We start from the raw sequence: 23,050 nt of genomic DNA, 5'->3' as shown, positions 1-23,050 counted from the left end.
TTTCAATTAAGGAGGCAACCTTGCGGTCTAACTCCATGATTGTCTGCGTACAACCACTCAAATGGCCAAGAATTTGTCTTCATTGTATGCGTACAACCAAGAATTTGTCTCCACCATTTGACCACGAGGCATTTAGTCAACCAAAATAAAATGGGGTGGGCAATCCAAAACTGACCCAACCCAACTAAAAATAGGCTTTAGTCAATCTTTCATCGGGACAAGCCACCTCATTCCAAAACTGACTCAACCCAACTAAGAATAAAATGGGGTGGACAATCCAACCCACCCCATCCCATGAATAGTATCCCTGTACCCAGAGATGGCTATATTTACAAATTTACAAATGTTTCCATGAATCCATTTTACTATGCCAACCGCTCGGATTTGGTATCAATCGGATTATAATCTGAAACCCCATTAAGGTTGATCTGGCCTGGATCAGGTCAAGCAAAGAACATTTTTTTTAGCCCATTTATAGTTTTCCATGGCTGAGTTGCAATCAGATGGCAGAGCTTGTTGATATCTATTCCCCATGCATTGGATCTCTTCCCCAGTGATGTAAATCCATGAAAGCTTCAACAATTTAGTTTTAGAAATGCCCATTAATTGCTCAAAGAAATATTTCACAGAATGGAGATTATCCTACAAAACTTTCATTTGAGGAACCAATAGCATGTGGGTCCCACCTAAAAGCAAAACCATAAGCGTCCACCAATCAAATGTCTACGCAGCAATTAAAAGTTTGAAAGTCAAATCAAAACGGATGTAAGTCGGCTACAGAAGATCTTCGATGTTTTTGAGAAACTTCCTCAACTAACTTACCAGGTTTTGTTTCTCAAGCAACTACTTCAAAGGAAGATGTCTTTCCATTTATTCCTGGGATAGGAAGGCAGAAGGCTACAGACTTCTTTCAGTGCTGGCTCTTTTTGTTTTAAATTAAGGATAAGATGAAAACAAATGGAGCTTTGCAGACCATTACAGCTGCAGCCATGAGAGAAACATTGAAGAGTATGCTCTACATTATCATCTTGTCTTGCGTTCTTCTGGAAACCTCAGCACAGAATGAAGCAGAGGCTTTGCTGAAATGGAAAAACAGCTTAAATTCTCATGGGCTCACTTCATGGTCCCTCACCAATGGCAGCAGTGGCAGCAATCCTTGTAACTGGACTGGAATTCAATGTGATGAAGCCAGGAGCATTGTAGAGATAAATCTTGCCAATTCAGGCCTCAGTGGCACTTTGGACCAGTTCAACTTCTCTGCTGTCCCCAATCTCACTTCCCTCAATCTCAATCGCAACAATCTTGTTGGTGTGATTCCGAATCAAATTGGGTCATTAAAGAAACTCATTTCTCTTGATTTAGGAAACAACAATTTCACAGATGTTATCCCTTCAGAGATTGGAGATCTTTTGGAGTTGCGGGTGCTTAGCCTCATCAACAATTCACTCACAGGTCCAATTCCTTATCAGCTTAGCAAGTTGCAAAAGGTATGGAATCTCAATCTTGGTGAAAACTACCTACAGAATCCTGACCCAGTTCATTTCAGGGGCATGGCATCATTAACAGAACTTCAGCTCACTTACAACTATCTGGGACCAGACATTCCACCTTTCATCTTTGAATGCTCAAAGCTGATCTTTCTGGACTTGTCAGACAATCTCATCACAGGTCCAATTCCTGTGCAACACTTCCTTAGTCTTAAGAACCTTGAATTCTTGAACCTAACTAATAATGAATTTGAAGGACTGGTTCCAGTAGAAATAAAGAATCTTACTAAGCTTCAAGATCTGAGGTTGGGAATAAACAAGCTGAATGGTACAATACCAGCTGAAATCGGCCTCTTGTCCAACCTCAGAGTCCTTGAGTTGCATGAGAATCTGTTTCATGGGCCAATGCCATCTTCAATAGGAAACCTTATAATGCTTCAGAAACTAAATCTTCGGAAAGCAGGTCTGAATTCCAGTATCCCGAGTGAGCTTGGCTTTTGTACCAACCTTACTTTCCTTGAACTGTCAGAAAACAGCCTGTCAGGAGCATTGCCTCTCACCATGGCCCTCCTAACCCAAATATCTGAGCTTGGAATCTCTAGCAATCAGCTCTCTGGTGAAATCCATCCATATTTCCTATCCAATTGGACAGAACTTATTTCATTGCAACTCCATGTCAACAGTCTAACAGGAACAATCCCTCCTGAAATTGGGTTACTTCGCAAGCTAAACTACTTATTCCTATTTCAGAACCAATTATCAGGTTCCATACCATTGGATATAGGCAACTTGTTGAATTTGATTTACCTTGATTTGGCTGACAACCTCATTACTGGTTCAATTCCTTCAAGCATAGGAAACTTGACTAGGCTTGTTAATATAAATCTCTCCAATAACCAACTCACTGGAATTTTTCCCCATGAAATAGGTAACATGGAAGGCCTAGAATTTCTTGACTTCAGTAGAAACAAGCTGCAAGGCACCTTGCCTTCATCAATAACCCACCTGAAAATTTTGACTCTCTTCTATGTTCCAAATAACAACTTCTCTGGTAGCATACCTGAAGATTTTGGCCCCAGTTCTCTCAAAAATGCAAGTTTTTCACACAACTTCTTCTCAGGAAATCTCCCTCCCCAAATTTGTGGAGGACATCTTATATACTTGTCAGCAGATGGAAACAGATTTGTGGGACCAATTCCCCAAAGCCTTAAAAATTGTCCAGGTTTAACCAGAGTCCGTCTTGAGCAAAACCTTCTTGATGGAGATATATCTAATGCATTTGGGGTATACCCAGCTCTTGAATACATTGATTTGGGCAATAATCAACTATCTGGTGTATTATCACGAAGTTGGGGAGAGTGTGTGAGCCTCTCATTTTTTCGAGTTTCTGGCAATATGCTATCAGGCCAAATTCCAAAGGAGATTGGAAAGTTGAAAAATCTAAAAGAGCTCAGTCTTTCTTCAAATCAACTAACAGGAAATATTCCACTGGAGATTATCACTTCATCTTCACGTATATATGAACTAAATCTGAGCAACAATCAGCTTTCAGGCCATATACCTGCAGAGATTGGACAACTATCACAACTACAAACCCTGGATTTGTCAGGGAATAATCTAAGTGGGCCAATACCAGAGGAGCTTGGAGACTGTGAAGAATTAATATCCTTGAAGCTCAATGACAACAAATTAAATGGGACAATTCCTCTCCAGCTTGGAAACCTAGTGGCATTGCAGTCTATCCTAGACCTTAGTCAAAATTCACTCATGGGGGAGATATCACCACAGCTCGGAAATCTAAAATCATTAGAAAATTTGAATCTTTCTCACAATAGCCTCTCTGGTTTGCTACCTTCACTGCAAGGTCTGATAAGCCTTCAATCAGTAGATATATCATATAACAACCTTGAAGGTCCACTTCCAGAAATAAAGGCATTTGAGCAAGCTCCTCTCCAGGCATTGGAAGGAAATCCGGGTCTATGCAGCAACATAGTGCAAGGTTTGCGCTCTTGTGATAGCAATACTCTGTCTGCAAGCGGCAACAAAAGCAACAGATGGAAGCTGGTCATTGCTGCAAGTGTCCCCATTGTTACTGCCATAGTTCTATCAATTTTGTTTTGGATCTTCATTTGCCACCGTACTTCCAGAAATCTAGATGAAGAAAAGCATGATTCGTATTCAGCAGGTGACAGCTCATTCTCAGTATGGAACTATAATGGGAAATTAGTGTTCAAGGATATCATCACTGCTACAGAAAACTTCAGTGAGGCTTATTGCATAGGGAAGGGTGGACAAGGAAGTGTCTACAAAGCAATACTTCATACAGGTGACGTCTTTGCGGTAAAGCGTCTTCACATGCCATCATCCATTGAGAATGGGTTGCCAGGGGAAGAGTTGGTGAAGAACTTTGAATATGAAGTACACGCTCTGACTGAAATACGACATCGAAATATTGTAAAGATGTATGGATTCTGCTCAAGCAAGGGGTTCATGTTTTTGGTATATGAGTATGTAGAGAAAGGTAGCTTAAAATGTTTACTTTATGATGAGAAAGAGGCAAGGATGCTAGACTGGAATACAAGGTTGAAGATTATTAGAGGGGTTGCACATGCCTTGTCTTACTTGCACCATGACTGTTCACCACCCATAGTGCATCGGGACATATCAGGGGATAATATTTTATTGGACTCAGAGTTCGAACCAAAGATATCTGACTTTGGGACAGCAAGGTTTCTACGAGAAGATCAGTCCAATTGGACGGAACCAGTTGGTTCTTATGGCTACATGGCTCCAGGTAAACTTTTTCAGTTAATTTCTAACTGTTCTACCATTATGCATTTTGGTTTTTCAATTTCATATTTGTTTTAGAATCTAGATAAATGATTCATAGATGTCCCTTTTTATTTAGCCAAGTTAGACAACACCACACCACATGCATAACCATTCTGAAATCAACATCCATTTCAGAAACCAAAATGTTAAAATGCTAACTTTTTATAGGATGCATAAGTTTCAACAAATGAGGTTGAGTTTTCAAATACTTTCCTTATTGCAAAATGATTCAATAATGGGGTAATTTGGTCATGTCTCTTTTTAAATAGGGTCCTCACCCATGATTATTAGTCAAAAAGTACATCTTTTAAAAGACAAAGTACCCCATGTATTAATTATCATCATTATGAACAAGTCTTTGTGTTGTCAGTTGCCACTGGGGATGTGTCTGGTTTGTACAAAAAGCAGGTTCATTCAAATCAGTCCCCTTTAAAACTTCAAAAGGCAATATTTGACTTTAATATTTGACTTTGATCTTGATTTCTAACATGGATGGGCAAAGTTCCCATAAATAATAGAAGGTTAAGTTTATTCAATTTCCATTCAACAAAAATGATAAAAACAAATAACAAGTAGCTTTTCTAAAGTTTTCTTTATTCATATCTGTGTTGGATCTTGCAGAGCTTGCCTCTACAATGAAAGTTACAAAGAAATGTGATGTGTACAGCTTTGGAGTTATTGCATTGGAAGTAATCATGGGAAAGCACCCCGGAGAACTCCTTTCATGCATGCAACAAGACCTGAATTTCACAATCACAAGTGTGTTAGACCAGAAACTTCAAGCTCCAAGTGGTCTCACTTTGCAACAAATACTTTCAGTGGTGATCCTTGCTTTGGCCTGCACACGTGCAAACCCCAATTCACGGCCTAACATGGATCAAGTGTCTCATGAACTCTCATATGGTGCACATCAGCTTTATTCTGAGCCGTTTGACATGACTACACTACAAAATCTAAGGGGTCTTTTTTGAGAAAATATACTACAAGGAATCTGTATATTATGTAAGAATAACTATACAACTCTGTTTTTGCATTGGAATTCATTTATAGAACTCAACTTTCTTCTCTTCTGGTGAACAGCTTTGATCCCTTCTTTTCCACAAAAAGTATGAAAAAAATATTAGTTTTTAGCTCATACATACCAATGAAAATTACAATAACTTTAAGCCAGAAAATACAAACCAAGACTTATTCAAGTTATTAAGACAAAACAAGAGTACAAGGACACTCCATCTTCCTAGGGCATCTCCAACATGGGTTGCATTAACATTTGCCAACATATTAAAATTGCAAAGTCAATTTTAGTTTTTCTAAATTCACTATGTTGGGAACCACATATTGGCTTCTGCCAACAATAGCTAAGTTCAACATGTATTCAACTCCATGCACAAGCCATCATAAACGAATTCTGCATAAGTCAAGCAAGCTAGAAACTAGAAAAAGATGGTTCACATCTTGGACGCATTTTAGTCTAAAACTCAGATGATCTAAATGTTCCAAATCTTCCACGGGCACAATGCATGTGTTTGATTTGTCCAATTCTGACTTCAATCACCGATTAAAATGCACACCAATCTTATATTTTTTTCTTTTTTTCTCTATTTTATGGAAATCTTAAGAAAGGTATGATGATCTACTTGAAGTTCATTATCCTCATACTACAGCAATTTATTTCATATCATGATAGGATATTAGGATTTAATCCAAAACCAAATTGGAACTAAAACACAATCAATTGAATCTAACATTTCATGAAATTACATGAAGCTACTGAGGAATAGACATTTCAAAGCCTTAGTTACTTTTACCTTCCTTACATGAAATGAGGTTTGATTCAATGGGTATCACCTTTTCTGGAGTAAATCATCGTAAATCATCAGGGATGAACTTGATAAATTCCTTCAAATCTCACGTCAATTCAGTTGTGTTAGGAACTGCCTAACTCAGGGACTTTTTCGAGGAAGCCTGCCTCCTGAACGAGAGAGAGAAAAAGAAGAAAGAGAGAGAGAGAGTGAGAGAGAGATTGTATTCCCAAAATCAATAATTCCTCTCCTGGCTTCCTTTCCTTATTTATACACTTCTGTTACAATTTTGTTATATCAGCCTCTCCACTTGTCCAGTTTGTTATTTAGTTTGTTCTAGTGGTTGGTTGTCAGTTACATTACTTAAAGGCCGGCGTGGCCTTTTCTTGTACACTTGTATTCCCTTTATTTGTGTCTCAACAGTCCCTCCTCCCTTGAAAGCGACCTTGCCCTCAAGGTCAAGATGTGGAAATCTATTCTGTAAGTCCAAGTAAGGTTCCCAAGTTGCATCCTCAAGTGGGAGACCTGAAATCTGTTATCTGGGTGGGCTCAGTTTGAACTTGGCCATCTTCCGAGAATGATGGGAGGGTGGTTGTTGTTATTGCTCATGTTTTTGGCCATTTCTTTAATAGAAATACATGGAATACAGGGTGCAATTTTGATGTTGCTAGAAGGTCAAGCCTATACGCCACAGACCCAATGCGTTCCACAATTCGAAATGGGCCGAAGTACCTTGGGCTCAGTTTGTTCCACCTGTGGCCTGCTACTGAAACATGCTTGTATGGTTGTAATTTAAGGAAGCCTTGCTCCCCAATCTGGTGCTGGACAAGCCTATGCTTTCTGTTGTAGGAGTCTGCCATCCATTGTTGGGCTCGATGGAGGTGGGATTTGAGATCTTGTAACACCCTATCTCATTGGAGGAGTTGGTCTTCCACTGCTGCTACTGCTGTAGACCCTTTCTCATATGGGAGTAGGGGAGGTGGGTCCTGTCCATATAGAGCCCGGAAGGGAGTCATTCCTGCTACACTGTGATACGTGGTATTGTACCACCATTCCGCCCAATGAAGCCACTTGAGCCACTGGCGTGGCCTATCCCCTGCATAGCACCTTAGATAGGTTTCCAAACTCTGGTTGACCACCTCAGTTTGCCCATCTGTTTGAGGGTGGTAGCTGGTAGATTTGAAGAATTTCACTCCCTATAGTCGAAAAAGTTCTGCCCAGAAACGACTCATAAAAATTGGGTCATGGTCTGAGACAATAGAGTTAGGGGTACCACGCAGTCGTGCCACCTCCTTAGTAAAAATCTCAGCCACCATTGAAACTGTAAAGGGGTGGGAAAGAGGGAGAAAATGGCAATATTTGGTGAATCTATCAACCACTACGAGAATGATGGACTTGCCATAGGAAAGGGGAAGCCCCGTTATGAAGTCCATGGATATATCCGCCCACACTTGTGTAGGAATTGGGAGTGGTTGTAGCAGTCCTGTTGGAGACTGGGTATCAGCCTTATTTTTCTGGCAAATGACGCATTCGGTTATGAATTTTTGGACCGAATTTCGCATGCCTTTCTAGTGGAATTGGGTGGCTAGTCTCTTGTAAGTGCGCAGAATCCTTGAGTGTCCTCCTGTTGGTGATGAGTGGAACACTTCCAGAAGCTGTTGAATATGGACTGAATCCTGTGGTATCACCATTCGGCGTTTATACAGCAGCAAGTTATTCTCCACTGTGTACCCTGGGTGGCTAGTAGGGTCCTCTTGGACCTATGAATGCCTTTTGCTCAGTTATGGGTGTCTTTCAACTTCTTCCCTTAACTGACTCATGATGGAACATGTTGGGCCCGTGAGAAGTAATGGAAATAGTTGTGGTTGGCGTGACAGTGCATCCGCCACCTTGTTAGTGTGCTTTGCCTTGTATTTAATGACATAATCGTAGCCGAGTAATTTGGCTATCCATCGCTGTTGTTCCGGGGATAGTACGGACTGCTCCAACAGAAATTTTAGGCTATGGTAGTCAGTTCGTATGATGAACCTCCTCCCTAGAAGGTAGGGCCACCACCTCTGAACTGCGAGAACAATTGCTATCAGTTCGTGTTCGTATACTAACTTGGCCCATTTCTGTGTTGTCATTGCTTTGCTGAAAAACGCTAGTGACCTTTCTTCTTGCATGAGGACCGCACCAACTCCTTGGCTTGACGCATCACATTCAATGATGAAGTCCTTTGAGAAGTCTGGAAGTGCGAGCGTCGGTGCGGACGAGACAGTTGTTTTGAGTGTCTCGAAGGCCTATTGGGCCTCCCTAGTCCAGCAGAAACCATTCTTCTTAAGTAAACTTGTCAAGGGGGCAGCAATCAGTCCATACCCTCTGATGAATCGCCGGTAGTACCCTATTAGACCCAAGAAGCCTCGTAACTCCTTAACATTTTGAGGTCGGGGCCAATTTATCATGCTTGAGATCTTTTCTGGGTCTGCTACTACAATGTCGTTTTCGACTACGTGCCCTAAGTAGTGTACTTGCGTCTGTCCAAATGCGCACTTTGACTCCTTTGCAAAGAGTTTATGAGTCCTTAGTAGTTCCAAGGTGATTTGTAGATGTACTAGGTGTCCGTCCCATGTAGCGCTATATACAAGTATATCATAAAAAAAAAACGAGTATAAATTTGCGCAAATGGGGTCGAAATATGTCATTCATAAGTGCTTGGAATGTAGCTGGCACATTGGTCAACCCAAACGGCATGACCAAAAACTCATAATGCCCCTCGTGTGTACGAAAAGCAATCTTGTGGATGGCACCCTCATGAACCCGAATTTGATGATATCCCGATCTCAAGTCTAGTTTAGAGAATATGGTGGCCCTGTCGAGTTCATCTAGTAGTTCATCGATTACCGGTATGGGAAATCGATCCTTCACAGTAATGTTCAGGGCCCTATAGTCTATACAAAACCGCCATGTCCCATCCTTCTTTTTCACAAGTAATACTGGCAAGGAGAATGGGCTTTGGTTGGGTTGTATAATTTTTCTATCAAGCATATCTTGCACTTGCCTCTCAATCTCTAGTTTCTGAAAATAGGGGTAACGATAGGGCCTTACATTTGTGGGTGCCGTTCCGGGCAGCAATGGAATGCAATGATCATGGGCACGTTTCGGTGGTAGTTCCTTAGGCTCTTGGAAGATCACTGAAAACTTCTGAAGTAGCTGTTGTAGTTGTGTGCGGGCTTCTTCGGATCTGCTGGAGTTACTTCCTTGGGCTAGAATTGGGTCGTTCCCGTGGAAGTCTACCTGCATTAAAATGATGTTGGTTGGGTCTGCTACCTGTTTTCTTAGGGTAGCGAGACTAATGGGTCCTGGACCCTTGGACAGTTGTCCTTGAATATGCACCTGTGAGCTCTGCCCACTTGAAAATCCATGGTGAGACGGGCCCAGTCACATATCACCGGCCCTAGTTGCCTTAACCATTGGACTCCGAGAACTACATCTGCTCCACTGATTTCCAAGGGGTGTAGATCTACCTCGAACTCGTGTCCTTGTATCTTCATCTTTAATCCTGTGCACGTACTGTCGCACACCAGGTTGCTCTCATTAGCTACGTGCACCGGGAATGTTGTACATGGTTGGACCGGAATCCCTAGTTGTCTAACCAATGTTTGGGTAACGAAATTGAGAGTGTTGCCACTGTCTATCAGAACCGACACATGGCACCCTTGTACCAGTCCGGTTACTCTCATAGTTTGAGAAGAAGCAAGACCGGTCAAGGCTTGCAGGGATACTTTCGGGTATTCCTTTGTCCATTGCCCCCATTCTTGGTTGTCCATTGGCTCTTCAATGTCTGTTGATTGCTCGACGTTTTCGGTTTCGGGTTGAAGGAAGAAAACTTGCGGGATCTTACAGCGATGGCCCGGCCCGAATTTGTCTCCACATGCATAACAAAGGCCCTTTTTTTTATAATTAGCATAACAAAGGACCTTTTCTCATCGGGCTTGCATCTCAGCCCAGGTTAACCTCTTGGCTGAGCCGGGGCCTGAACCAGAGTTGGCGTCCTTGCCTGTGATTCCTACTCATGGTCTAGGCTCCGGTTTACCCAAGATACCTGGTTCTAGATTCGGTATACCTGGTCTGACTGCAACTCCCAAAGGTCAATTAATCCTTGCGCGATTCAGTTTGTCTTCATGTAGTCGAGCTAAGGCTGCTGCATCAAGAACAGTGGTGGGCTGCATGGCTTTCACCTCCAGCCGCAATTCTTCCCTGAGTCCACCAACAAAACTACCGACAAACGTGTTTTCTGGCCACCCTTGCACGCACACAACTAACCTTTCGAACGCCATCTGATAATCTTGGACGAAGCCAGTCTGTCGTAGCTTAGCGAGGCTTTCATCATAGTTTTCAAAAGCCGAGACTCCAAATCTCATGGTTAAGGCATCGGTGAAGTCCACCCATGTGGCTCTTGGGTGCCGTCGCCGGTACCACTGGTACCAGACGATCGCCTCTCCTTCCAAGTGTGCAGAAGCTAATGGAACACGATCAAGTCCCTGCGTATCGTGGTAATCAAAGTATCTTTCTGTTCGCAGAAGCCAGGATGTGGGATCTCCCCCTACGAAGACGAGAAACTCGATTCTTGCTGTTCTTGGTCCGCTTCGATGACTGGTGTCACTGCGTTCTTCCTGCCCTTCCCGATTCGGCATGGGTGGTGTTTGTTCCCGTTGTTCAAGCAAGGATGCGAAGTTTTCTTTGATTTCTTTGACGTCAGCCGATAATCTTTGCATTTCTCCTTCCATGTTGTCGACCCTGTTCTCCATCGCGAACGACCTTGTGCTTGGCATCTTGGCTCTGATACCAACTTGTTAGGAACCACCTAACTCAGGGACTTTTTCAAGGAAGCCTGCCTCCTAAACGAGAGAGAGAAAAAAGAAGAAAGAGAGAGAGAGAGAGAGAGAGAGAGAGAAAGAGAGTGAGAGAGAGATTGTATTCTCAAAATCAATAATTCCTCTCCTGGCTTCCTTTCCTTATTTATACAATTCTGTTATATCAGCCTCTCCACTTGTCCAGTTTGTTATTTAGTTTGTTCTAGTGGTTGGTTGTCAGTTACATTACTTAAAGGCTGGCGTGGCCTTTTCTTGTACACTTGTATTCCCTTTATTTGTGTCTCAACAAGCTGTGAGCCTGCAACAACCTGAAGAACTTAACTTTGACAAGGAGCTTGCAATCCAAGATGCCCTTTTAGCATCTAGGTAAGGAGAAACCTAAATATTTCAGATGATGGAGAACACCCTCTCACTGGAAACCTAAAAATGGCCATTGCCAAATGTTGGTCCCAACCATCTAAGGGGAGAAGTGGACTGAATACAGACCTAACCTGCAGCATTTTTCGCATAAAGTGGCTGCACTCAGACTTAAAGACCTGCTTGTAGTACCACACCTTAGTATCATTCTGCTAATGGCATGAACTGTTGATAATGGAATAAATGATCAGGTGTTATTACCAGAGGCTGTGACACAAAGAAACAGAGTGATTGGAGGAAACCTTGCTTATGAAACAGTCACAGCCATGGTTAAATTACAAAAATATTCCTATCTGCTTCACCTAAAGTCCTCATTAGTTGGAATCATGTTTTAACTAAAAGTTCTCTCCCTGTAGAGTACTTTGTTCCATCCCAAAACCAAAGTTCTCATTACAAAAGTTCCTGATTTTGGTCATTATCAGGTGTCACTATTATGTTTCCTTTTCTTTGCCTGTTGGGGAAATCTCTTAACTATTATAATTATAATAATTTTCCACTAAAGGTTCTAAAATATAATCATCCTTCTTGGGGATTTCTGTCTAGGTGGCTAGGGTTTGGAGGGGATAGGATTCACCATTTTGATGGCCAATACATGAAAACATTCCATGAAAAAAAGGAAAATCAAGTCACCATGATTCCCATGGCTTATGTATTTCCTTTTCTCCTAATGGGTTATTTGATTAGATTTTGGAAAAATGGTATCCAAAGTGGGATCTGAGAGTATTTCAATAAGAGGATTATTTGAAGATTCTGTATGTTTTGTTCTCAATACTGAAAACCAAATGTCTGTCTTGACTTCTATTACAAATCAAAGGCAAATTGATTGCAAGAAGTGACTAGTAATTCTGAATCCCGAAATTAAGTATAAATGCCTCTTGATTATTCTTTCTGTGCTGGTTATTAACAAATAAGTCCCAACAATAGCAACAGATCACAGTAAACAGAACTAGAGTAACAAGTCAAAATGCAAGAAAGATCAACCACCCATTAAAAGTTAACAACTTACAAAAGCAGTAGACTTTAAACAATTACAATCTTGAAAGCCAAGACAAGGATGATCTATCAAGATGACACAACCCTAATACTTAAAGAAAATGAGACAAAAGAGGGAAAGTCTGTCAGACAACCATGCGACCATCTCAGCTATCAGATCAGAGATGACTGAGAACGATCCTCTACTGCCGGGGCAACCCAAATCTTGAGATTGCAGTCGTTAATCACGCTCTGATCACATGGTCATTATCCATCCACTAGACTGAGATTCCTGTCTCCTTGGAACTCAAGGATACAGAGGTACGAGCCTATAGAACAGATCCTGTTCAAGTAAGGTCGTATGATCTTATGCGCTTCCTCTGCTTAAAAGCAATTCTCTGATAGCATACTTTTACGATTTGGGGCTACACACAAAGCCCATCAGCCCTGACCATGAGTTAAGGTGACTCGTTGGTGCCTGGGTGAATGGTGAGGTCTCTGACTCTCTCTGCCCGGTAATAGCAGAGGCTTGGGATCGAATCTCATGAACTCAAAAGGAAAATAAGGCAAAATCAACATAAATTCATCGTTGAGAGTCTTGAGACTTGAAACTTGAGAGATTGTGGAAGAGCAAATTCCCCTGAAATCTGTATGTCAACTACACAGAATTTCCCATCGTTTGGTCAATTGTGGCTTGGCCATTTTTTTCTCTTTTTACGTTGTGTTAAATTTAATTAAAATCAATGTTTAAAATTCAGAAATTTTGTCTACTTGATTTGGGCCTAAGAACTGATAATGAAATTTAAAAATTTCGGACAGAATGTTTTGTAACTTTTGTTTTCTTAATGTTTTTATAATTTTAGTTGTATAATTTTTCTTATTTATATTTTAAAAATAAAAAATTTTGGATGAAATATAAGAAAAACTTCCAAAATTTTAAGAAAGATATGTAAAATTTTGAAAATCAGTACCAAACAAACTCAAAGCCACTTTCTCAAAAATAAGCTTACATGGCATAAATGATACCAAACAACAATTTTTTATGATTTTTCAAAAATCACTAATTCTAGAAAATCAGTGATTAGTGGACAATCGGCAAGGAGAAACCATCATGGATGCCAAACACCACCTAAGTGTTCTACTATTTTATGGCACCGTTGGAAGGCCAGTGTAAGGTGGTGATGGAATATAAACCCCCTAACCCATCATATATAAACCACCCATGTGTTTTGATCCTAACAAAAAAAAAGAACCCTCCCCCTGTAGTTTTTTTTTTTTTTTAAGTGCAAATACTTCATTTCCATAGCTTTTCAATAACAAAGATATTGAAGTTTCAACTTCACCCTTCACTAATTTATTTTACACGACAATTTCAATAAATAATTCTCTCTCCTCTTCTTTTGGAGAAAGTAAGGTTAAAAGGATGAAGTGAAATAAAAGTGCTTTTGTAAAAGTTTTTCATAAAAGTCCTTTTATAAAAGTGCTTTCGTAAAAGTACTTTCATAAAAGTGCTTATGTAAAAGTACTTTTATAAAAGTGCTTTTATAAAAATACTTCCATAAAAGTGCTTTTATAAAAGTATTTTCGTAAAAGTTTTATAAAAGTGCTTTTGTAAAAGTACTTCCACAAAAGTACTTTTATAAAAGTACTATCGTAAAAGTAAGTTTATAAAAGTACTTTTGTAAAAGTGCTTTTATAAAAGTACTTCCATAAAAGTATTTTTATAAAAGTATTTTTCTAGAGTTCTTTTATCAAAGTGCTTTTGTAAAAGTGCTTTAGTAAAGTTCTTTTATAAAAGTACTTTTTAAAAATGCTTCCATAAAAGTGCTTTTATAAAAGTACTTTCATAAAAGTGCTTTTATAAAGTGCTTTCGTAAAAGTGATTTTATAAAAGTGCTTTTATAAAAGTACTTCCGTAAAAGTGCTTTGGTAAAGTACTTTTATAAAAATGCTTTCATAAAAGTGCTTTTGTAAAAGTATTTTTGTGAAAGTACTTCCGTAAAAGTGCTTTTGTGGAAGTACTTTTGTCCATAAAAGTGTTTCATAAAAGTATTTTCGTAAAAGTGCTTTCATGTAAAAATACTTTTATAAAAGCGTTTTTGTAAAAGTACTTTCACAAAAGTAAACATCTAAGGCAACGATTTTGTAGGCAAAGTCACCTCAAAGAATGAAATGAGCAAGATGGGCATGATTAATTTTCATGTTGCAGGCTACTCAATTTTTGTGCTATGGAGCAAAGTTCAAAGTATCGGAAACGTTAAGTGTATCGGAAAGGCAATTTTAAGAGACGTATCGAGTTACGCCTTCGATACGTATGCATATCGGAGAAAAATTAAGATACACATAGATATGCTTGGAAACACTATAAATACTTTAATAAATCATAAAAATACATCAATAACACTAAATATAAGACCTTAGTGAAGTGTATAGACATTAAATTAATATATTTTAATGATTTTATGAAGAAATATATAGTAGTTAATTATAATTTCATTGAAAATCCTATACTTAACTACAATTTATGAAATATAATTCTTAAGTTTTAATGTTTTATGGGATAGGAAAAACCCAACTCTCCTATCCAACCATAAAACATGCATTAGCACAACTTCTAAGTGAAAATATAATTAATATTTATTTATTATTTAAATATTTATTATTTATTTCCAAAAATTATCAAAAATAAATAAAAAATTATATAATATATTCGAAAAATAGTTATTAAAGGAGAATTTTCGATTGCTTTGTGGATATGGTATATTATCCATAGAATTATAATATATTCAATCATTGTGATCAAATGATAAAATATAATTATTTATTTATTTCTAAAATATATAAATAAAAAATAATTGTTAAAGAAGAAATTTCAATTGGTTAGTGGATATGATAGATCATCCATAGAATTATAATATATTCAATTGTTGTGATCAAATGATAAAATGTAATTAATTACTATTTATCTTTTAATTCTAAAAATATAAAAAATAAAAAAATATTAAAGAAGAAATTTCAATTCCTCTATGGATATGATAGATAAATCCATAGATCTAAAATATATTTAGTCTTTATGGGCAGAGAAAAATTATATTTTCAAACTTTTTGTTAATTTATAATTTCCCCAAATATCTTCATGAAATTTTCATAAATCTATTGATAACAAAAAAAAAGTGATTTTGAATGTAAGAAATGTAGATCAACATAAATTTAAACATTCAAGAAAAAAAAGTATCACAAGATATTATAAAAAATTGAAAAAAATTACCTATTTTTGCCATATATTTTTTAAAATTTGAAAACTCTTCAAAAAATTAACGATCCACACTTGTTTCTTGCAAAATTGTGCAAATCTAACACTTTAGGAATGAGGTTTGGAGTTTTAGAGAGTCATTTAGGGGCGAAAGAAAGCTTATTTTAGGGAAAAGAAGCTTGTTTTCCCCTTTTATTTATTTTTTCACTTTTTGACTGCATCTTTTTCATCGATACACTACCAGTACACCCTGATACACTCCCAATACGCCTTGATACACTTTCAATATGCCTTGATATGGGTCCAATACACATGAAAAAAAAAAGACGAGACACCCGACTTTCATGCGTATCCATATATACTTTTCAAAGATACGATATGATACGCCCCGTATTGAGCGTATCATATCCAAATTTTAAACCTTGCTATGGAGCTAATTTTTCATTCTAAAAAGAGTGTGCCCCTTGGCAAGAACTTTGTAACCAAACACTCTAATGTTATCCATTCTTGCCTAGAATGAGCAAGAATTAAGAGAATGAGGTTTAGAGCAGTGAACCAAACATGGCCTAAATTAAATATTTGATCTTTACAAAAGTATTCAAGTCAGAATCAATATTGAAGTATATACATAATTCTCAATTAGTCCTACTGGCTTAAATTAATGTAGCCTTTGATAAAGAGGAGTGCTGATAGCATCCATAAGGCTCAATTTGGAAGGAGTACAAATACAAATATGTACACTGCAAAACCTTGCATTTTGCATTATTTTGTATGTATTTGTGTTGTACATATTTGCATTTATACTCCTTCCAAACTGAGCCTAAGGATCAAATGAATTCTCGAAATTCAACAACATGGCCAAGACTCAAGATGCTCAGTTCCAATGGAATAAAATTAAAAAAGAAAAAAAAAAACACCAAATGAATTGGGAGGAGGGGGATCAAAGCTGATGTGCTGACATCTCAAGCAATTCAGCTCAAATCCATCCTTTAGGGATTAGCAAACCAACAAATGAAACATAAAAGAGATATTTAAAGAGAGAGATCTTAGGAATTTGAGAAGATATAAGAATTGGGGTAAGAAAGATGGAGATGTTTTAGGAGAGAGAGAGAGATTTTAAGAATGCTTTTAGGACATGGAAAGAAGAACACACTTGATAAAATAAACATACCGCCAAGAGCCTATGTTGTTTTCTTATTGGTTCAATGTCCAATTACATGGCTTTAAAACTTGAGAAAATTGGAATAAGAATTTTGGATCAAATTTTGAAGAAAACAAGGATGGCACATGGACAACTTGGCTTTATATATAGTTGGGCCACCTGTGATGCATGACTATTGTCAAAGGAAATTGTGGTAGGGGCCTTATTATGACAACATTAATTGGGCCAAGTGGTAAACTATTTTTGAGTTACATATTGTTAGATAAAATTGTGTTTATTCTTATTATTTATCTTAATTTTACATTTTTATTATATTTTATTACTTTTAAATGTGATGCACATGATTTTTTAAGTGACATTTAGATGGGAATCTTAGGGTCTGTTTGGTTTGTATGAATAGGGGTCTGGAATCGGAATCGGAATGGGCTATTCCGATTCCAAATGTTTGGTTGGGCGGAATCGGAATCTCATTCCCATTTCTACTGGAATAGTATTCCCCTATTTGAGGGAATGGCCATTCCCTGCTCCTCCCTTGGGAATGAAATCCCATTCCTGCTGATTTTAATTCTCATTCCTATCAAACAGACTATGTAAATGGACCATTCCAATTCCGATTCCAATTCCAAAGGATTGTGATTTCGATTTCAATTTCGACTACAAACCAAACGGACCCTTAGGACTTTTCTAATTGGAGCAAGCTGAACCCTATCCATCTTAGCATTATTATTGGGTTATATATTGTCCAACGTTTAAAAAAACAAAGGGATTAGGGAGAGAGAGAGAGTTACTTTTTTTTATTAAGATAAATTAAAAATAAAATTTTCGATTTTAATTGAATTATATTTTTATTAATTTATATCAATTTTAACTAATAAAATAATTTTTGTTAAGTCAATTAACAAATTTATATTGTTTTTAATTATGTTAATTATTTTTATTTAAACATCACCTTTGACCTTAGATGATGCAATGGAGAAATGAATTCGGATTTACTCTCAGGAGCGCTCCTCATACCAACCTTACAGCACATTTCGGGCATGCATTAAGAAGACATCTCCCACGGATGCCAACTGTATAAGTAGTTTGAAAACAGTTTGTAAAAAGTAAAGCGGCAGAGGTACAGAGTTCACAAACAGACCCATGACATGGTCACCTGATTAGTGAGAATGATGATAAGGTACATGGCTACGCACCCAACGGTGACCTTGGTAGAATCATGCACCGGCCTCAGAGAGATCAAGCAAATACACGCCCAACTGCTCATTAACGGCCTTCTTAACGACCCTTACTGTCTTGGCCAATTTGTTGCTTCCATAGCTCTTAACCACCAAAACAATCTTGCTTACTCCGACCAGCTCCTCGATCAATCCCACAATCCAACTGTTTTCGCCTTGAACTCCATGATCAGAGCTTACTCTAGAAGCTCAACTCCTCAACGAGGCTTTCAGTTCTACAACCGGATTCTCCAATCCAACACCCCTGATAACTACACATTCACTTTCCTAGTCCGCTCTTGTACACAGGTCTCCTCGTCTGACGCTGCCCTGGCCGTTCACGCTGCCATTATAAAACACGGTTCCGATTCGAACCGGCATGTTCAGAGCGGGTTGATCAATATGTATGCTGAATTGGGTTTCTTGGGTTCAGCTCGAAAGCTATTTTCAGAAATTAGGGAGCCAGATTTGGTGTCTCAGACGGCCATGGTGAGTGCTTGTGCCAGGTGCGGTGAAGTTGATTTTGCACAGAATCTTTTCGATGAAATGCCTTATCGGGATCCCATTGCTTGGAATGCGATGATCGCGGGTTACTCTCAATGCGGACGGTCAAAGGAAGCCTTGGACTTGTTCCACTTAATGCAAATGGATGGCGCCAAAGTTAATGAGGCAACCATGGTCTCCGTCCTATCGGCTTGCACCCATTTAGGTGCACTGGATCAGGGGAAATGGGCACACGCTTATATAGAGAGGAACAAGCTTCAGATGACCGTGACGCTAGGGACTGCACTCATAGACATGTACTCCAAGTGTGGTAACATGAGTAAAGCTATGGATGTATTTTGGGGAATGAAGGAGAGGAATGTCTACACATGGAGTAGTGCTATGGGTGGGTTGGCAATGAATGGTGCTGGTGAGAAGTGTCTTGAGCTCTTTTCCCTCATGAAACAAGACGGCATTCAGCCAAATGAAGTAACCTTCATTTCAGTTTTACGAGGTTGTTGTGTGGTTGGACTAGTCGAGGAAGGTAGAAAGCACTTTGAGTCCATGACCCAAGTTTATGGGCTTGAGCCTCAACTTGAGCACTACGGATGCATGGTTGATTTATATGGCCGAGCTGGACGGTTGGATGATGCTTTTAACTTCATCAATAACATGCCTATGAAGCCTCATGCAGGAGCTTGGGGGGCTTTGCTTCACGCTTGTAAAATCCATAAAAACATGGAGTTGGGTGAGCTTGCACTGAGGAATATAGTAGAACTAGAGGCCAAGAACGATGGCGCCTATGTGCTCCTATCGAACATCTATGCAGATTCTAAAAACTGGGATGGGGTCAGTAGCATTAGGCATCTAATGAAGGCTAAAGGGGTGAGAAAGGTTCCTGGGTGCAGTGTCATAGAAGTTGGGGGTGTAGTCCATGAGTTCTTTATGGGAGACAAATCACATCCTAGGTATGGTGAAATTGAGGTGATGTTGGGAGAGATCTCAAGGAGGTTGAGACTGGCTGGGTATGTGGCTAATACTAACCCTGTGCTCTTTGATATAGAGGAAGAAGAGAAAGAAGATGCTCTGTGTAGGCATAGTGAGAAGGTGGCCATTGCTTTTGGTTTGATCAGTCTGGATGAAGGTGTGCCAATAAGGATTGTTAAGAACCTCAGGGTTTGTGGGGATTGCCATGATGCCACAAAAGTCATATCTAGGGTTTTCAACAGAGAGATCATTGTAAGGGATAGGAATAGGTTTCACCATTTTAAAGATGGGGAGTGTTCTTGCAAGGGTTTTTGGTGATAAGTTGATTGCTGGATGAACATGTTTTAATTTGTTGAGAGATGAAATTTATTTGTGAGTTATTGAAAGAATACCTAAATATTTCTTCTTTTTTTCCCTTCTATAGGGGGAGTTCGTATTCTTGTAAATGCCATCTGATGATGATGTGTATATATATTGACTCTCTCGGCTGGTGGTCTCTGTTATTGTGCCTCTGGTTTCTTCCATTTTCTTCCTTCAATCAAGTTGAGATATCAACTTGAAAATTTTGTTCAAACAGATGTGATCAAACACTGGGAAGAGTTTCCTAGTTCACCTGATGAACTGTACCAAATCTTGATAAACTCATTTGGCATTGTCTGCTGCCTCATTTCAACCTCCATTACAGCAGCATTGATCCATTCTTGAAGGCATATCTAAAGGGAGATTATTGCCCTGTGCATGAGTTGGACTCGGAACTGACTGGTATTTCTTTCTTCTGGTCTTCCCTCTGTGCTTTATTTGTCTCTCTGTTCCCTTTTGGTTCAAAATGTTTCTATTTTTTGATAAATTTTTTTTTTCTGTTTATGAAAGCAGTTTTGGTTTAGGATCTTATGAGGTTTTCTTTTTCTTTGTTTGTTTGTCTTTTGAGACATTATACTGTGCAGATGTTTCTTTAATTGGAGTACCTTGATTCTGGTTCTTCAATAAGGTTGTTGGGGGTGGTGGGACCGTTTCCTTTTCAGAATTTTTGAACTCAGATCTGGTTTTTTTGTCGAATATTGTGTACGAATGTTCTGGTTTGCTTATTCATCATTGTGTTCATAATTGGACTCCAATTTTTCGTAGATCTATGCACTATAACTTCCAATTTATCATAATATTTTTTTTTATGGATCAATTGATGTGAAAATTGTTGGTGGTAATCAATGCTCAGAGTCTCAATATTTTTATATATTAAAGTAAATTCAGCACTGAATTCTGTATCAGCACTCAGTTTTGAAGAAGATTCCAATAATGAATTATGAATTTGAGATGAATGGATGAAACACAGGATTAAATTTGGGTACACTTGTCTGGCATGACTAAACAGTCAACATAGATTTGTGATTTGGTCATTTGGTGAATTGGATTGGTGTATGGGGTGGAAAATATATCATCATAATCAATATCACTTCAATGAGTGCCCTGCAGTCTAGCTCTTCAAGACTTAAAAACGACGACTCATAGACATGCCTATAGAAAAGAATAAATCATTAGAATATCCAATACTTTTTTGAATAAACCATAGAACAGAGAAATCAGACATGTCTACGGTGAACATGGATTAGGTTGTTTTGGTGATAGGATGACTTGAATGGACCTCTTTTGGTTCTGACATCTTTTGAAACTTCCCCCTGGGTTTTGATACTGAATATACTAACCTCCCACCCATAGTCTTTATTTGATGGAAATGATGGATCCCAAGTACCTAAGCATGAAGTGAGAGCTGTCAGGGATTTCATAGAAACCTTACTAATCTAGTTGTATGATATCTAAACTAGCCACAAACATAATCATTTGCATTATCCTTTACTACTGTTTTCATGAATCCTAAAGCATGTAAAAATTCTGTCAGATAAAGAATCTATTGCTTCTCACCTGTCTTGAATCATGTGTAATTGCTCAATACAAGAGATCTGAAAATGTTGGAGTTGTTTGCTTTGTTTAATTGCTTTTTGATTTGGGTTAAGTTCCACTGAACCTTTTCTGCACTGTATTGCATTTATATTTTATAAATTTCAGTCTAAATATCGATAACACCTTGATTCAAGCAAAAAGAGCTTCTCTCCACTAATTGGACACCAAGGATTAACAGTGATCTCCAAATAAAATTCAATATTCAGCTGGACTGTGTGCTTCTCTCCATACTCCAATATCCAATCATGTTTTGTGCAGCTCTGCATCTCACAAACTTAGAATACATTAAATTTTAATTTACTACTCTTGCTGGCTGCTGAAGGACAAGCTTCCCAAGTGATCAATGTCATTGGAAGAGTAGGTAAAGATGATTGAGAAAGCTTTTCTAGAAATAAAGCATCCTTTGTATCCTATATAGAAATAATTTATGTGGACTACTAGACCTGTAGTTGGGTCAAGGCTCCTCTTACTCCTGACATGTCAAATGTAAAAGGATCAGAACCTGAAGAAAAAATTCAGCAATGAGGGTCTAAGAATGAGAGTTTCGAACCTACCCTCTCTCAGCACCCTAACATTCTTTTATTAAGATATATTTGAATAATTACAAGGAGGCCCTTAGGTGGGCAAGAATTTACAAAGAACTTAATATAGACAGGATGGGCCCAGAATAAGGCCCATTACAGAAAATAAACATAAATAACAAGAAAGAATAAACAACCTATGGGCCATTCGGCCCATCTTCTCTACACTCCCCCTCAAGCTGAGCATAGATGTCAATCATGCCAAGCTTGCTGGTATCATGCTGAAGTTTTGCCTTGGGAATGCCTTTGGTGAGAAAATCTGCCAACTGTCCTTCAGATGTGATGAAAGGAAGACACTCTTCACCCGAAGAGATCCTTTCCCTAATGAAGTGTCGATCAACTTCAATATGCTTGGTTCTATCATGTTGCACTGGGTTGTGAGCAATGTTGATGGCAGCCTGATTATCACAGTACAACATCATTGGCTTGTCATATTCAACTCCAAGTTCTTCCATCAATGATTTTAGCCATAATAATTCAGAAACTCCATGTGCCATGGCCCTGTATTCTGCTTCAGCAAAGGACCGAGCAACAACCGATTGTTTCTTGCTTCTCCAAGAAACAACATTACCAGCCACCAAGCTGCAATACCCAGAAGTAGATCTTCTGTCATCAATGTTTCCGGCCCAGTCAGCATCGGTGTAGGCTTCAAGTTTTATATGACCATGCTTGGCAAACAGAATACCTTTTCCTGGGGAGCCCTTCAAATAACATAGGATTCTCTCTGCTGCTGCCAGATGAGTGTCTCGGGGAGCATGCATGAATTGGCTAATGCAACTGACTGCATATGCAATATCTGGCCGAGTCATGCATAGATACAAAAGTTTCCCAAGAAGTCTCTGAAAGATTCCTTTGTCTTTTAACAATGTCCCTTCTGAGGCTGAGAGTTTATGACTCATATCAATAGGAGTAGCAACTGGTCTAGCACCCATCTTTCCAGTCTCGGAGAGCAAGTCAAAAACATACTTCCTTTGGGAGATAAGAATCCCATCCTTGGATCGAGCCACTTCTATACCAAGAAAGTATCTCAAGTCCCCCAAATCTTTAA

The 23,050-nt window shown here is 38.7% G+C and overlaps 3 protein-coding genes and 1 non-coding gene across 9 annotated transcripts in view; 2 read left to right on the top strand and 2 right to left on the bottom strand.

The window, feature by feature from the left end:
* Positions 1-311: 311 nt before the first annotated feature.
* Positions 312-12,729, top strand: LOC104600951 (uncharacterized). Of its 2 annotated transcripts, none has more exons than XM_088902117.1 (2): positions 312-4,281; positions 4,987-5,144. In XM_088902117.1, the coding sequence occupies exons 1-2, from the start codon at positions 948-950 to the stop codon at positions 5,010-5,012; spliced, it is 3,360 nt and encodes a 1,119-aa protein (XP_088758243.1). In that variant the 5' UTR covers positions 312-947; the 3' UTR covers positions 5,013-5,144. The 2 variants fall into 2 exon arrangements, with proteins under 2 accessions (XP_088758243.1, XP_010262426.1); XM_010264124.3 differs by having other exon boundaries at positions 359-4,281; positions 4,941-12,729.
* Positions 12,507-12,727, bottom strand: LOC148801223 (small nucleolar RNA U3). The gene has a single exon (XR_016084842.1). It is a non-coding gene; the product is annotated as a small nucleolar RNA U3 (small nucleolar RNA).
* Positions 12,730-17,761: 5,032 nt separating the features above from the next.
* The window catches only part of LOC104600950 (Tetratricopeptide repeat (TPR)-like superfamily protein), a 55,502-nt gene continuing 50,213 nt past the window's right edge, over positions 17,762-23,050 (top strand). For all 4 annotated transcript variants that reach the window (XM_019198373.2, XM_010264123.3, XM_088901576.1 and 1 more), the window contains exon 1: positions 17,762-20,227. In XM_019198373.2, the coding sequence (XP_019053918.1) occupies positions 17,948-19,783 (1,836 nt within the window). In that variant the 5' untranslated portion in view covers positions 17,762-17,947 and the 3' untranslated portion in view covers positions 19,784-20,227. The remainder of the gene's footprint in view (positions 20,228-23,050) is intronic.
* The window catches only part of ARPC2B (actin-related protein C2B), a 54,907-nt gene continuing 52,612 nt past the window's right edge, over positions 20,756-23,050 (bottom strand). The window contains exon 10 of one of the 2 annotated variants that reach the window (XM_088901580.1): positions 20,756-21,212. In XM_088901580.1, the coding sequence (XP_088757706.1) occupies positions 21,043-21,212 (170 nt within the window). In that variant the 3' untranslated portion in view covers positions 20,756-21,042. The remainder of the gene's footprint in view (positions 21,213-23,050) is intronic. The other variant, XM_088901578.1, reaches the window with a different exon arrangement.

This window comes from Nelumbo nucifera, chromosome 3, assembly GCF_055504915.1.
Source record: "Nelumbo nucifera cultivar China Antique chromosome 3, China Antique-T2T, whole genome shotgun sequence".
Classification (NCBI taxonomy): Eukaryota; Viridiplantae; Streptophyta; class Magnoliopsida; order Proteales; family Nelumbonaceae; genus Nelumbo; species Nelumbo nucifera.
Note: the sequence above shows the minus strand (reverse complement) of the source record. Positions and strands in the feature narration are given on the sequence as shown.